At 32.8% G+C, this 17,378-nt stretch overlaps 1 protein-coding gene across 7 annotated transcripts in view; it reads right to left on the bottom strand.

Moving 5' to 3' along the window:
* ZMYM4 (zinc finger MYM-type containing 4) overlaps positions 1-17,378 on the bottom strand; it is a 176,207-nt gene that overhangs the window by 38,941 nt on the left and 119,888 nt on the right. For 5 of the 7 annotated variants that reach the window (XR_004351910.1, XM_032646658.1, XM_032646680.1 and 2 more), the window contains 12 exons: positions 14,432-14,516; positions 13,958-14,213; positions 9,942-10,116; positions 9,618-9,830; positions 5,941-6,091; positions 5,330-5,445; positions 4,624-4,899; positions 4,300-4,450; positions 3,327-3,499; positions 2,412-2,562; positions 1,714-1,854; positions 1,344-1,381 (listed from right to left, as the gene is read on the bottom strand). Coding sequence is in view for 6 of the 7 variants with exons in the window: in XM_032646658.1 (XP_032502549.1) it covers positions 1,344-1,381; positions 1,714-1,854; positions 2,412-2,562; positions 3,327-3,499; positions 4,300-4,450; positions 4,624-4,899; positions 5,330-5,445; positions 5,941-6,091; positions 9,618-9,830; positions 9,942-10,116; positions 13,958-14,213; positions 14,432-14,516 (1,926 nt within the window). In the remaining variant the exon portion in view is untranslated. Of the gene's footprint in view, positions 1-1,343; positions 1,382-1,713; positions 1,855-2,411; positions 2,563-3,326; positions 3,500-4,299; positions 4,451-4,623; positions 4,900-5,329; positions 5,446-5,940; positions 6,092-9,617; positions 9,831-9,941; positions 10,117-13,957; positions 14,214-14,431; positions 14,517-17,053; positions 17,193-17,378 lie in introns of those variants that run through there. The other 2 variants (XM_032646688.1, XM_032646674.1) reach the window with 2 other exon arrangements.

Raw genomic sequence — 17,378 nt, 5'->3', positions numbered from 1 at the left:
TCAGAAACCAAAAGCTTATCATTAATTACAAGAAACATTATAAATATTATATTTCAAAATATAATTTCAAAAGAAATACTGTATTGGAATTACTTGGAAGACACAGAATATAAATATTCAACTAAATATGTAAGGAATATAATATTCTTAAAATATCAATAGCAATAAAGGAATATTTTGATAACTATATACTGACCCTGAATGTATCTAATTACCCGTTCTGTTTACCAAGAAAAATGCTGTTTGTATTGTGATATACTGTTGATCAATAACAATGGTGGGGCTTCCCTGGTGGCACAGTGGTTGGGGGTCCGCCTGCCGATGCAGGGGACACGGATTCGTGCCCCGGTCCGGGGGGATCCCGTGGGCCATGGCCACTGAGCCTGCGCGTCCGGAGCCTGTGCTCCGCAGCGGGAGGGGCCGCGGCAGTGGGAGGCCCGCGAACCGCAAAAAAAAAAATAATAGTAACAATGGTGGTTGAGCTTAAAATGAGAACTGTTGTTTCTTGACTGAGTTAAGTCTTAAAAGAATTAGTTTCAGGCTTCCCTGGTGGCGCAGTGGTTGGGAGTCCGCCTGCCGATGCAGGGGACACGGGTTTGTGCCCCAATCCAGGAAAATCCCACATGCCGCGGAGCAGCTGGGCCCGTGAGCCATGGCCGCTGAGCCTGCGCGTTCGGAGCCCGTGCTCCGCAACGGGCGAGGCCACAACAGTGAGAGGCCCGCGTACCGCAAAAAAAAAAAAAAATTAGTTTCAAGGTAACTAGAAGTAATAGGATCACTTACGATCATTTAAATAACCTGAAAAAAGATGACATGAAAATTATCCCAGAGACCAGGAAACACTTTAAAAATGCCACTGTTCTAGTCATAAGTTTTTCTCATTATTTATTTTTTTCTTTTTTTAAGAGACAAAGCACAAAAATATTGAATTTTTTTTTAAAAAAAGGAGTGCTTATTTATAGCATAATCTACACTGAGTGGGAAATAAACTATATTTTATAAGTACTTTATTTACAGTCTGACTACGTTACAAAATGCCCCCCAAACCTTTTATGCCTGAATTCTGTACAATTTACTTTAATTCTGTACAATTAAAAAATAACAAAAACAAAAACCTTCAGTAACTATTATATAGTTACTATGATAGAGATACCAAGCATTCAAAGAAATTAAAGTACATAAAAGACCTAACTAAATAACCAGAAAATCCTGTTCCTGAACTCATGCAATTTGTTTTATATAACAAACAAAAAATAAAGGAGGGCAAATCAGCTTAGACATATTCATACTGCATAAAAAGGGAAAAGACAGTGGCAATACCAAATAAAAATAATAAAACTTACATCCCCAATGATTTTCGCTGTTACTGTTGGAACTGCACCTGATATAAATAAAAACATATAATGTAGGATCTTGTTATTTAAACATTAGTATTAAAAGCTGATATTTGGAAATAACACACAAAGTTTCATAATAAAAACATGTATTATCTTACTTTGATTCAGGGGAAGAGTAACACCTAAAGCCTAATATGAGAAAAAGAGATCTGGAAGCTACAAAAACACTGTTTAATGCCATAGCAGCACATAGTGAGCCACCATTCCTAATATGAATGTGACAAACACATGAAAATGAACACTGACCAAAAAAACTAGAGAAGCCTTATATTCAACCTCAAAAAGCCTAGATAAATGCTTTCAAATCAAGTCATACCTTGTAAGACACTGTTAGAATTCACTGTGGGCTGAGCAGCAGGAGCACTTGCTAATGATACTACATTAGCTATAACTGGAGTTGAATCTTTTCTGTGAGATGGGGGCCCTGATGAAGCAGCTGGCACCATGGAAACACTTCCTGATTAAAATAAACAAAAATAAGAAAATCTCATGTAATTTATATGCACATACACAGAACCAACATTTCAAGGAGGTTAACCAATGCTTTTAGGTTAGAGTAAATTCTGTTGGAGCCAAGTGTCACTTCAGGATTAACTGGATTTTTTTGTTTTTTAATTAGTGAACCTTGAAAGTATTCCATGTACTTTCTCTTGCGTAACTATGCATGTGGTATATTTAAAAGGCTATGTGATTTAGATTCTATGTTCTTTCTCTCAAATCCTTTTCTAAGGAAGTCAAGATGTATGTCTTCAATTACAAAACATTAACTGCTATTCTTCCCCATAAAGTTCTTACAGAGTTTATTTGACTCAACATGCTCAGGGAAAACTAAAAGAACTCGTTTTTACAGGGCATTAATCTAAGGTGTTAAACAAAAAGAGATCTAAATGTTAATGTCATTTGAATAGAATGAAATTTACGTTTCATGAAATTATTGACAACTACTTAATGTTCTCAACTTGTAGAACAGTAGTTAGTCCCTGGCATTGACCAAAGACTAAAGTTTAATTTTACCTGCATTATTTTGTGAAGGTGGATCACACATACTTTGCTGATTACAGAACATCAAGATACAAAGCAGGTTACAGAAATGTTTCATTTCTCCCCGCCATTTCAAGGACTCACTGAGCTTACCCTGTCGCTTACAACCATCACATTTGGCCATCTGAAAAAGAAACAGAAGATAGTAAAGAAGTAAAAAACAAACTGTCTATGGTCTGATGGAATAAAAGCAGGCCACAGGTAACAAGTGAAGAAATTTACTTAGAATTTAGATCACAAAAATGAAGGTTAACTATCCTGGGGGGAGGGGCAATATAGAGGTAGGGGACTAAGAGGTACAAACAATTATGTATAAAATAAGTTATAAGGATATATTGTACAACACAGGGAATACAGTCAATATTTTATAATAACTATAAATGAAGTATAACCTTTAAAAAATGTGAATCACTATATTGTACACCTGTTAACTTATATAATATCATACCTCAACTATAATTCAGTTTTTTAAAAAATGAAGGTTAACGATCCTAAATTTGGAAATAATTACTTACCTATCAACTATTTTGTACATTAAAAAAGGCCACATTATAGAGATGGCAATAAATAGTAATTTTAAAATAAGTGAAATGGATATAAACCGATCTTCCTTAAAGACATCCGAACACAATTCATTTTAGTTAATAAATGAATATAATTTTTAATGTTTTAAGACTGATATGTCTTCTACAAGGAAATTAAAAACAAATGTAACTTCAGTGACATTAAAGTCTTTTTAAAATCTTATATTAATACTAGAGGAGAACAGAATACATTTAATACTTAAAAGTTTTAAATCATTAATTGCCCTTCACACTATTTGAAAGAAAAAAAGAAGGGAAAAATATGCCCTGACTTGAAAAACCCAGGAATGTGAATGATATTTACCTGATAGAACAGAACTGTATATTTGGACATGCACTCTTCACAACAAAACTCTTCTACTTTCCCCCCTAAATTATTCTGTACCAATTTGGGAGATGTCTGTAAACAATAACTGCACATTTTACAGTGATTTCCCCAGCGTTTTGCCAAGTCATGTTTATAAAGCAATTTGCAACCTAAAAAAATCAGAGAAGATAAAATTAACATTAGGGAGAAATAATAAGTATCTACATCTTTAATTTAAATGTCCTACAACAAAGTTTGCCCATTTGGGTTCTCACCAATTAGTAGATCAAGAGATCAATTTAGAGGATTAATACTATCATTTTCCGTTTTTAAACGAAGTAAGACAGCAGAGCAAATATTACAGTGCATCGTATACGGTAAAAGTCAGTTTTCTTTCATGAAACTTTTGTTTTATTTGGGTATGTGAACATACACTGGGTCACAATGTAAAATGTATGTCTTGTTTGTGTCGTGGTCAAAAGGTTTGAAAGCCACTAGCCTAGGAGGCTAATCCTGCATGGTTTTAGAGTAAAACAAAACATTCTAACCTTATAGTCATCTAAATAAGGAAGACACTGATTCACATATTCAGATCATTTATATTCAGAAACATAATGGATGTTTAAAACAATAAAAGTATTATCTTAGGATGCTACCAAAACTTAAGCAGTTCCCTTTAGAAATAAATACAAGAACTAAAGGATCCCTATCAACCTAATAACTAACATTAAATGTTTTTCACATCACCACCATTTTTTGCTATACACATTGAGGAGATTTTTCTTCATTTTAACATCTATATAATACGAAGAATTAGATCAGAAAAGAGAGAACCAAGTATAAACAAAACAAAAAGGTTTTGGTGTTATACACAAAAGATAAAATAAACTTACACAGTGACAGCTTAAATCATCAACTACTTTTGAAACAACAAACATGCTCAGTAGGTAAGATAATCTTCTATCTTTACCTTCACTACAGAATGACTTGTCAGCACCTGAGAATCGCACAGTCTCCTTTACAATTTTCTCAATTTTACAATATTCACACATTGCCATTACATTATTTATTTTCTTATATTCATCAGAACAATTTTTGCCACAGAACTGAAACATTTTACCCTGCAAAGAAATAATCATTAAGTACTAATTAAACATTTGGTTTATCTTGTGGAAATCTTTATCCCTCTTATTTTCAAAACAAATAGTGTATTTCTGAAAGGTGAAAAGCCAGAAATAAGTTTACAGATAGACCAGTTTATACTCGAACCCTCTATCATGCTCCTTTACTCTACCTTATAATCAAGAAGTTCTGGTTTTGTGGCAAAGAGACGGTTACAGTGCTGACACTTGAGTTTTACAACACTTCGTGCAAACCCAACGTGTTGGGATTGGGCAGCAAGACGCTGGAGACCAGCTGCAGCAGAGCTACTGATGGAGGTGGGAGAAACAGCAGAGGTGTTACCGCCTCCTGCTGACACTGTTGAACCTGTAGGGATGCTTACAATTACTTGGCCCTGAGACAAGGGCACCACTGAAGAGTTCATTCCTGCTGGTTTGTTGAACAAATTCTGAAAGAAGAAACAAACAAAAAGATCAATCTACTCATTTGTTCAAACAAGAAGGTACTGAATACCTACCTATGTCAAGCACAGTTCTAGGCACTTAACATACATTTGTGAAAAGGCAAACATCCCTGCCTTTGAGCAGCTTATAGCTGAATGGGGGGAGTGATATTTATATTAAAAAATGAAATAATTTAATAATATTCTTTAAAAATAATATCCCCCCAAGAGATAATCTAGGTAATAATAGTACCATTTAATTTCGCACAAGGCAATTAAATAACATGCCTCCAAAAATAGGATGGACCAAAGAACCCAAGTTTAAAAAGACTGAGGTAGAAATTTAGGCAATCCAGGCACTTAGCAACCACCTAATAAGTTTACTTTACTATCACAGGCAACTAACTGGAGAAAAGGAAGAGTCCTGAAGCCATACCTGGAAAGCTACCACACAACTGTAGCTGCAGAAGTTGCGAATACTTCCATCTGACATGGCTAGGTGATACTGAGGGATTGCTGAGGTTTTGCAACTGTTACACTGAACTTGTACACCTTAGCAAATCAAAATAAAAACTAATGAGTAATACAAATGTAAACAAATGTATGAGAAAATAAGTATTATATGATACATGAAAATTTAAGGGCCAAGTCAAGTTGCAGGAACTGAAATTAAACTTAGTTACCTCACATATAGACAAAAACTAACAACGTTAAAAATATTTCTGTTTATTTAAAGTTGTCACAGTCTATACCCTGAAACTAAAAAATAAATGAATCTTGAAATAAATCAGGTGTAGATAAAGAAAATACATTTTAAAAGCCATAAATTCTTTTGGTAAGAAAGAATGCACAAATAGGCAAGCAACTAAATAAACATAAAATAAGCAATCAAGATAATAGGTGATATTTTACAACACAGATCTGAAGTATTTTAAATTTGCATTAAAAATCAACTAAATTTGGACAAAAATCTGCACTATAACAACAAAGCAATAACCATAAGTTATTCAACTATTATATTTATAAAGTTTATGAAACCAATATTACCTGCAGAAGTAACCATTTTAACTCTGTAAGCAGATAAGCAATTAACAGAACAGAAAAGCTCTGTCTTTCCCAAGCTACTGGTATTTTCAATCATTTCTGCTGAGGATCTCAATGATTTGCAAAGCGCACATGGTGTAATTTTGGCTGATTTCTATTAAGAGAATAAAATAACATTCATTTTTACCAAGTTACAAGTAAAAGCATAATTCTTTGAAATATTTATACTTAACACTGTTGAAATATTTTAAATTAGTGGCTTCCAAACTTTTATGATTACAATCCTCAGTAAGAAATAAATTTTACAAAGTGACCCAGTAACACATACTTCTGAGGTTTTGTGTTTGTGCATTAAACATGTATGTATATAAAACTGAAAGGTTTTATAAAACAATATATATCATGATAACATGTGATGCACTTTGATATTTTTCCACTCTACTCTACTTCATTAAAAAATATGTTGGGCACAACCTAGCAATTAATTTTGGGATCTATTAATTTGTTATAGCTATAGTTTTAAACACACTATTTGAGCCTTCCCCCAAGATAAGGTTATGGGGTTAAGTACAAAATACTATGTATAAAATAAATAAGCTGCAAGAATATATTGTACAAAACCTCCAAACAAACAAAAAAACCCACTATTTAAAAAATTACACAACAGGGACTTCATGCTCTTACACTATTCAAAGAATTGGAAGAACTTCCCACAAAAGGTGCTATATATAGCAATGAAATGTGAATCCAAGGAAATTAATAAACTTACTAGAAAATTCACACTCAAATATTCTACCACTAATAATAACAAAGCACAGGGACTTCCCTGATGGTCCAGTGGTTAAGACTCCGCGTTTCCACTTCAGGGGGCGTGGGTTCGATCCCTGGTCAGGGAACTAAGATCCCGCATGCCGCGTGGTGCAGCCAAAACAAATAATAACAACAACAAAGCACACTCTAAGCAATAAAGTGGGAGGAAACTTTGCATATCCCAAGTGTCCAAATATAAGCAACGAAAGAGTCTGTTATCTTAAATTTCCACTCAGTGATTTAGTAGCAAATAATGCTAAATACTATTAACATGTCATACATTCAGGATAACTTATAAGGTATATCCAGCACCCATTAAGAGAATTTCAAGATCTCTATGTCCTCTTCAATGATAAGTCTGTTATACTTACTATTAAAATAAATACATATTCAAGTGAGCATATTCCTACATTCTGGAATCTCTTCTGTATCTCCAACCCTACTTCTCCTTTCCTCCTCCATCAGGACTGCAAACACAAACTTCATTTATAAGAATTAGGTCAAGAGTTATCTCTGAAACTATCAAGTAGAACTGACCTTGCTTCCACTGTGCCCCTCTACATCCCGTAACACTTCTATCGTAACATCTCTACACACTTGCATCTCCCCCAGGGGACATGTAACACCTCAAAACAGGAATCACATCTAATGTTTGTTGGATAAGTTTTATATAAGGAAGAAAAGAAAAGTAGCAGAAATGACCATCTTCAATGTTTCAGGTTCTATACTAGGTGCTTTCTCATTCTTACTTCACATAATCCTAAAAACATCCCAGTGACATTGCTAGTATATACCCATTTACAGATAAGAAAATGGACTCGGGCAGTTTAACTGCTTTCCCCAAGGTTAAATTCTATTTGAACAGAAAGTCTGGGAATCAAACCAAGATCTGCTTTACTTCTAAATCCACGTTCTTTCTCTAAACCACAGTACACACTAATATGTGAAAATTTTAATAGGTATTGGCTAAATTAAAAGTAATAACTTTAAAATTAAGATATTTCAAAATACTTCTCTTATGGAATGTATACCACCTTTCAATGGACTGAATCAAAGTAACTTTTAGAATGTGATACAATATCAGGAAAACTGTCCTTTGTACAAGAATAAAGCTAATGAAGATATTGGGTTTTCCCCCCCTTTGAGAACAAAAACAAGGTGTTTCTAAGGAAGAAATAAATAGTAACTAACACTAATCCCTTTTAATGTGCTTGTATATTAACAAGAAATAAATTGAGACACTAGAACATTTAAAATTACAAAATCATTGCAAAGTTTTAAGAACATTTAAGAGAAATTTCCAAATTAACATTATTAAATTCACCAATTTTGGTAAACTGTATGAAAATTTACTCTTCTAAGAAAAAGAATGATCAGCAAATGCAGTGAAACAGGAAGACACTGTAAAACTGAAAATGTAAAAAGTTCTTACTATTCCTTTGGGTTTACCAATTTTAAAATTGAACTTTTGATCAAAATTTACTAACAAAATGTAAATCTAGTATAAATAAAACTGCCAACATTGCTAATTATTGGAGAAATGCAAATCAAAACAAACCACAGTGAGGTACCACCTCATGCCAGTCAGAATGGCCATCATTAAATAACAAATGCCAGAGAGGGTGTGGAGAAAAGGGAACCCTCCTACACTGCTGGTAGGAATGTAAATTGGTGCAACCACTGTGGAAAACAGTATGGAGGTTCCTCAGAAAACTAAAAGTAGAATTACCACATGATACAGCAATCCCACTCCTGGGCATATATCCAAACAAAACTGTAATTCAAAAAGATACATGCACCCCTATGGTCACAGCAGCACTATTAACAATAGCCAAGACATGGAAACAACCTAAATGTCCATCAACAGATGAATGGATAAAGAAGATGTGGTACATATATACAATGGAATACTACTCAGCCATAAAAAAGAACGAAATAATGCCATTTGCAGCAACATGGATGCAGCTAGAGATTATCACACTAAGTGAAGTAAGTCAAAAAGAGAAAGACAAATACCATATGATATCACTTATATGTGGAATCTAAAATCTGACACAAATGAACCTACCTATGAAACAGAAACAGAATGAGGGACATAGAGAATAGATTGGTGATTGCCAAGGGGAATGGGAGTGGGAGAGGGATGGATTGAGAGTTTGGGATTGGCAGAAGCAAAGATTAGAAGGTATACACCAAAATGATGGGACTGGGTAACTCTGAGAGATGCCTAATTTTTTCTTCTTTGTGCTTTTCTGCATTTTCAAAATCTTGTTCAAAAACATTAATCATATTTTAAATAAAATAATCCATACCCTAAAAACATATATCGATATTTCAAATGCATTAAGAGAAATACAGTCTGCCCTCCATATCCCTGGGTCCCACATCTGCAGATTTAACCAAATGCAGATCGAAAATATGCCAGGAAAAATATTCCAGAAAATTCCAAAAAGGAAAAGAATTTGCTGTACACTGGCAACTATTTACACGGCATTTACATTGTATTAGGTATTATAAATAATCTAGAGATGATTTAAAGTATGCAGGAGAATGTGTGTAGGTTATATACAATTACTACACCATTTTATATAAGGGACTTGAGCACTCTCAGATTTTGATATCCTCAGGGTTCCTGGAACCAATTCCCCATGGATACTGAGGTACAACTGTATATGGTACTTATAAAACTCTATAACAAGAGTTTTTTAACACACATGCATTTGAAAAATACTATTTACATGCAAAAAATATTAATTAAGCTAATAACAAGAAATTAATATTTTTGTGACATTTTCATAAATAATTTCTATCAAAAAAATTCAATGCTTCTGAAAGGAACAAAGACGTCAGGATTAAATATGGTCATGTACCTGCTTATATGCTGTGACACACGTGGAACTACAAAACTTCTTAGCCTGTCCCTCTATCTGGAGCATGTGGCATTGTCCAGAGCCACTGTAGCAGTAACCCCCACAGTTTTCACAACAGTTCATGGTGAGGTTGTTAGCAGAGCGAAACTTAGAAAAGCAGGCATCACTGCAAAGTTTATGTACCACATTCTGGTAATTAACTTCATGTCGAATCTAGGAATTATAAAGTAATAACTTAGAAACAACAAGCGAAGACCATCAAAAGCTGTCCTTTAAGCACAAATATCAGACTCCTTCCCCCACTAAAGTAAAAAGATAACTTACAACAGCATTCTTCTGACACATGCTGCATTTGGTTGAAATGCTATTCGTATTTATGGTAACAACAGGTTTTCTTTTCAGTTCATATGTTGACAAACATGACTGACTACAAAAATCTTTACTAGTGGTGGTATTTTCAAACTGGGCACTGATCACATCCTTTGGATTTAAAATGTCTCTAAAAATGACAACAAAGATAAAATAAGCCATAGTATAATTCATTTTTTTCCTTTTTGTCAACTAAAAATATCAAATAAAACAAAGGCAATTAAAAGTGTAGGGAAAGGGCATTGGTATTTACATCTGAAAACCTGGGTTTTCTTGAATAAAGTGGTAAATCACTTTGATCCTCAACCTCTGTTGTATAAAATGAAACTAATACACGGCTTAGTTCATAGAACTATTGTGAGGATTAGTATACTATGTCTCAAGATTAAAAAGATATACATCAAACATTTATCATTCACTATCTCTAGTAGGTAGGATTATAGAAGATGTTCATTTTCTTCCTTAGGCTCTCCTATATGTTCAAAAATACTCTTTAACATTACACTTGAAAAATTTTAAAGCCACTATCTTTTAAAAGTAGGAATACATTTCAAACTACACAGTGCATATTCTAGCATGATTATATAAAATTGAACATTTCCAGATCTAAATAATTCAATTTGTAAGCATTAGCAGTAAAAGACAATGAAGATTAAAACCCTAAGGATTAAGACTCCCTACCACTCCACCCCTTATCCCACTCCCAAATTACTCTTTCTACATAGTAGTTTATCGCTTAAGTACAAACCATTTTAAAAACCAATTTTAAAAATACCTTGATGGAATTCTGTAAACAATGTCTCTCTCCCATGAGTATACACTCACATAATATTTAGTAAATAAACTGTTATATTCACTCTTACATTTTAAACAGATTATACTAATATAGCACTTTTTAGAAAAGATTACTCTGCTTCAAAAAAAAGATAATAGTAAATATAATGGGACTCATCACAAGGAGCACCTGATATTGTACTATGCTGTAATACACAACATCACACCTCATCTTCAATACTTAGTAGCTTGAGAGTGCTCTATTACCTGCATTTTTTTTTTTTTTTTGGCCTTTCCAGCTACTTTTTATTGGGTTTTAATCTATTTCATTTATAAGGGTATTTAATGAGCAGTTACCTTGAGCCAGGGACTAGCCCAGCCCTATGTCAAGATATGGTACAAGCCCTCAAGGAGCTCACAGTATACTGGGACAAATAGACAAATGATATATAAAATACCATAAAAGAAGCATTCTTAATATAAAAAAGTAAAATAATTTTGAAAAATGTATTTATATACATAAAATGTACTACAGAAATAGAAATGAAGAAACAATTATTTCAGACAAGATGTGACATGAAAAGCTACCCAAAGCTATCCAGCTATTTTAGCTGGACCTTAAATAGATGTTTTCTAGAAGGCTAAGGAGATAAAAGTTGGAGAACAGCGTGGATCAAGGCAATAGAATCATAAAAGTATCTACTTCTCACTACTCTCAGTATGCTTAACATCCAACTGCATTACATTTTATTGTAACAGATTACATCTTATCAGAATGAGAAGGAGCAATCTCATTTCAGATAGTAAAGATTCAGATGGTACAGACAATCCTGACACAGTTACCTCTCTTACTGCCATTATTATCAAGAAAACTGATCTTTCTAACAGTATTAACAAAAGTACCCTCCAAGTTACCTCTTTTAAAGTGTAGGATTTGAAACTGATTTTTTTAAAACAAATTGTTAGGTCCCTATTACTAATGAAATCTAAAAATTAAATGATGATTAGCCAAAACATATTCAGAGTTTAGGTTAAATTCAAGATGCTAAGAGATTTGGTTAATAAAAGACTCACAAAAATAAAACTGTTACTCCAAACAGCTAAGGAGTTTCTTTCAACCTAAGTGCTGCTGCTATATTTCTAGTGGTCTACAAAAACAGCAGTAGTTATCAGGAAGGAAATCTTTTCTATCTCCACCTATTCAAATTAAAGTAAAAATCCTTCTTATAGGGACTGACTTACAAATTAAACCTGTTCAATGCATGGACTATCTAGAGGGGAAAATGCATGTGCCAGAACTACCCAGCTATGTGACACTGAGCAAATCATTTAACTTCTTTGAATCTAACGTCCTTATATTTCAGGCACAATCCAAATCAATAATTTTATAATCAGATAAACCAGACTATCCCAAACTGCTGTAATGACTGTGTAAATAAGAGAGGAAAAAGGGAAGGAAAGGAAAAGTGGTGAAAAGGAGATGAAAGAGTAGTACAGAAAATGAAATGGAATACAAAGAAAAACAAGACTGATAAATGGTTGAGAACTGAGCAACAAGAGAAAAAGGTATTCTGTAAGAGAAGGGGGGAAAATTAAGAAAGACAGAAAATGAAAAAGAAAAGTTGAGGTGATAGGCAGGCAAGGAGTACCTGAAAGAAGAACAGAAAGGGGTGAATGGAAAAGAACAAGGGATAAAAAAAAGATAACATAGTAAGTGAATGAAACGGTAGAACAGTTAAAAGTCAAAGAATGACAGGTTAAAATTCATGGATAAGACCAAACATTACAAAAGAAGAACATTTAATCTTTAAAATAATTAAATTACATAAGATCAGACAGAGCTAAGATATGACATGCAGGTAAAAATGACCATCTCCAGATAAAGCAAGGCAAACACCAGAGACCAAAGAGATATAGTAAATTTAGATGAGAAGAACAACATGTATGGACAAGAATTAAAAAACACAGAAAGAAGGCACACATTTTAAAACTTCCATGAGTTTCCTATGGTCATTTTGAAATTCACTGTTAAATCTTTGCACTAAGTATCTATGACTATTATTATGAAAGGAGAAATACTGCTGAAATTTTAGAAAGCGCTGATCGCTAAAGTAAGAATTAAATAAAGAAACATAAAAGGAAGTTTTTATGTGAAATTATTTCCTAGCAAAATAGGAAAAGAACAAAGAACCTTATAAAAATTATAATTTTCTAGTTGATTTGATCTTAGAAAGGATGAATATACTAGAATATAGAAATTAGATATCATCTATAAATACTCTTTTTTAAACATGTTTCATAATTCAAACAGAAGTCTATTTTTACTAAATTAAACTTGAAACATAAAGGGATACAAATATAACTTCTAGAACATCTTCTAACCATACTCAAATTTCTTTCAGAAGTTTCTTTCTATACTTTTTCCAATTGAATCAGAAGAGGGAGCATCTTTTCCCTTTCTAGACAGAGAAAGGGCAGCATCCATGTGAGGTACTCAAAGTACAAATATCGAAACTAATAAATCATGGTTTGAGTAGCTTAATAATAGAAGCCAAAATATTTCAGAACAAGAGCATTATTCATCTTTTTCTGACTTATTTAAACAGTGTCTAATGACCACATTGCAAAATTAGCCTAAGTTAGTTCATATTCCTCAAATATATCAGGATGATTTTATTAGTATCTAAGGTCATAATTTTTTGTTGTTAAACACTGAAATACAACCTCTGACATACTTGAGATACTGAGAAAATAAAAATACATACACTGGAATCCAATTAAAGTTAAGATGAAAAGTATTAAATGAATTCCAACTACCTAACAGAAAACATTACATAAACATTAAATATTTGTTGCATCTAAGCATCTATTGCCTACAGTTACAAGATAAAATATTGTGGTCATGTAATACCCCTAAATGGCATAGTTTTTGTTTTCTCAAGCATCGCAACTAACAAGGATAGTAAAGTACATTTCAAAAGCACCTCTTATTATATAAAAGGCACATTACTTAAAGTTAAAAGAAAGCTGAGAACCTAGCGTCCAGAAAGATTAAAAGCAGCAACAACATGTTTGTAGTAAACAATGTGATATTTCTCAAAAAACATAGAAAGGTAGAAAATTAAACAATACATAAATAAGAACAAAGTATCTTGAAAGAAAGAAAGCAAAGACGATAATTTAGAATTCTGCTATACTTTGAGCAACTTGAACAAGTTTTCTTAGTGGGAGGAGGCGGTGGGCGGGCAGGTGGAACTGTATATCCAGTGAGGCACAGTGTAGAGCAGAATAGCTGAGTAGACCCTTTCCTCTGATAAGCAGTTTGCCCCTTCTGGAGGATTTTTTTACAACCAGAACAGGAAACTCGAACAGCTGTGGCTGGAACTGAAGGAAGCATTTTATTCATGCCAGATGATGCCAGTGAAGGCTGAAAGCCAGTAGTCAACTGTGGAGCTTTAAAAAAAAAAAAAGTTTTACTTTTTACCATGAATTTTAAGTAGGCATCCTTTCTTTCTCTTCTAGAGCTAGTCTTGAAACCCAACACTAATTATGCAATACACAATTAAAGCCATTCTAAACTGCCTAGTTTACTAATATAAGTAGATACTTCCTCTCACTCATACTGGTCAGAATAAATAAACATGATTCATTCATTCAGTTCTGCTTCTTACCAAGAGGACTGCCACTGACTGAAAACACAGCACTAATTTTCAGTTCCCCTTCTTGAGTTTTTTGCTGTTGGCCATGACTATACTCCTTTTAAAAAGAAAAATAAATAAATATGTAAAGAAAAAATAAATACAATGTATCTAAAGAAATCCAGATATTCAAGACATTTTACTATGGCTATATAGGGGTGGAAAATGTTTACTACATTAACATTAATAAGTAATAGCAAGCAAACTATAATTACAATAAGGGTATAACATGTTTATACACGCTGAGAGTTGAGGTAAAAAATGACAGTAGCTATCTAGCCTATAGCACTACCAGATATTCACAAATTATTTTTTAAATTCTTAATATTATTACAGTATTTTAAGTTGCTGTTTATCTATTATAAAAGTAATACACACTTACTATATAAAATTTAGACAAGTAGAAATGAGAAAAAAATTCTAATCATATTTCCATTACCCCAAAACAACCACTGTTACTCTTTTGTTATATTTCTTTCCAGTCTTTTCCCCTGCCGTATGTGTTTCTTCACACAGCTATAATTATACTGAATATAGCATTCTTATAAAATGATTTTTTGGTCACTTGAATCAACTGAACATTTGCATATTATCACATATTACTCTAAAATAAATTCTAGTGGCTAAATATCAGTGTTTCTAAGGTTGGAGTCCAAGAATCCCTGAGGTCTGTAAAGGCAGACCAGGCAGTCTGAGAATTCTAAAAAAAATATTTTAAAAGTCTGGGTTTTTATTTCAATAATTCTTTTAGTGAATGTAAGTATATTTTTAGTCATGAATAACCACATATAACTGAGTTGTACAACAAGTTTTTAGTGCTGTTGTTAGCTTTTACAATTCTATTATTGCATTGTGAAGCCCCTAAGTGGTAGATTTAACTTTGTATTTTAATTCACTGTTTATCACACTGAAACTTGCAAAACCCTGAAAGACGTCTTATTCTTGGAATTCTCAGGCAACTCCAACATACCGCCTTTTTTTGTGATAAGACGTGTCTGTACATTACTGGAATTCGAGAAAATACTGATATATATTATTTAATAGACATATCAGATTACATAAGGATGAGACTGGGGTGAGGTGAGGCACTTGCCTCAGGCACAAATTAAGGCACCAAAAATCTCAGTAATATTTTTTAAAATGCCATAATCCATGATAAACAAAATACCAAAACTTTAAATAAGTAAAGACAGGATCAGTATTACTAATTTTTCCCTTGGCCTCAGTCTCCAATTTGATAGCCCTGAATGGCACTGAAATTACATAACCACAACCCAGTGTTGGTTCACTTGTTCCCACACATTTGCATAATGCCATGATGAACATCTCTGAATACTCATACACTCATATTTAGGATTATCTCCTAAGGAAAGAATCTTAAAGTGGAATTACTAGGTAAATAAGTACATAGTAAAGGTTCTTGATGCACAGTGACAGATTGTTTTTTAAAACCTTAATTTTATTTATTCTAGCAATTTGTGATAAAAGCCACTTAAAAGTCTCTTCCCATTCTTGTTTTAATTTCCAATTTTTTTAATATCCATTTACAAAAAAAGCATTATAAGGTAACAAGATTAACCTCTGATAACATCTGTTATCAACATTTCCTCAATATGTACTATGAGATAAATTTTACATACTGAAGTTTCCATTTTTATGCCGAAAAATTAACAGTTTTTACCTTTGCGATTCCATTTCTTACAAAGTTCTACTTCCACAATAAAATACTAAGAAAGTTTTCATTGTTTATAATACAGTCCTTTAATCCAGAGGTCAGCAAACTATCTGCAAAGGGCCAGATACTAAATATTTTTGACTTTTCAGGCCATGCTATCACGACTACTCAAGTCTGCCCTGGTAGAGCAAAAGTACCCATAGATAATATGTAAATGAATGAATGTGGCAATGATCCAATAAAACTATAAAAACAGTATGCAGAAAAACAAAACAGAAACAAAGAGGGCAGGCTGGATTTGGCCCACTGCTGAAAGATAATTTGCCAACTCCTGCTTTAATCCATCTGTGATTTATTGATATTTATTTTGATATATAATGAGCATTTTTCTTTTTCTTTCTTTGAATAGCTGACGAATTCCTTCCACTCACCATTAACGTATCAACTTCCTCTAAAAATATCTCTTTTATGGCAATCTATTCTGCATCACTATCAGGCTGACTACTCTTATATCACACTATCCTAATGAAAATAATTGTGAGATGTTTAATCATTTAATAGTTCACCACATCTCTAATGTTTAGAGCATACATGTAACATAATGTGTGTGTACATGCCTATTTATTTTTCTTCAAAACATAAGAAACCACTGATATTTTCATAATTGTATCCATACTGTATCTTAATTTAGGAAAAACTAATATATTAAAAAAAAGTCTCTGCATTCATTCAAGTTGTTTTATCTGATACAAGCACTTTTTAGTTGCTCTGCTGTAGGAAACAGTATATCTTTTCATAATATTGTCTAACCGGGAAACAACTGATTTATAGAAATATTTCTGTTTTATATAACTAAAATTCAACTAGCTACTCCACTAAACTTTCAAGAATTCTATTAATTTTCTAATAAAGATCCTTACCAGTAAATGATGATAATTTTGTCTCCCCTTTTCCATTATTTCTTCTAATTTCTTTAACATGTATTGGGTCGAAAATCCAACAAGAGTTAAATAATAATGCTGACATCAGTAATTTGTGTTCATTTAGTTATTATTAACAGAAGGTTTCCATCATTTTACTTTTAAATTCAATGACTGTTATTGATCAGAAGTAGGTATTTCCTTACCTGATCAAGAGAGTATCTATTATAAGAAATGCATAGTGAATTACATGAAATGTCTTTCGGCATCTATCTATCTATATATCTAGTCTTATTTGACCTGTTGATGAAGTTACGTATATTAA

This window comes from Phocoena sinus, chromosome 1, assembly GCF_008692025.1.
Source record: "Phocoena sinus isolate mPhoSin1 chromosome 1, mPhoSin1.pri, whole genome shotgun sequence".
Taxonomy (NCBI): Eukaryota; Metazoa; Chordata; class Mammalia; order Artiodactyla; family Phocoenidae; genus Phocoena; species Phocoena sinus.
The sequence above is the reverse complement of the archived record's forward strand: the minus strand, read 5'-3'. Positions and strand labels throughout refer to the sequence as shown.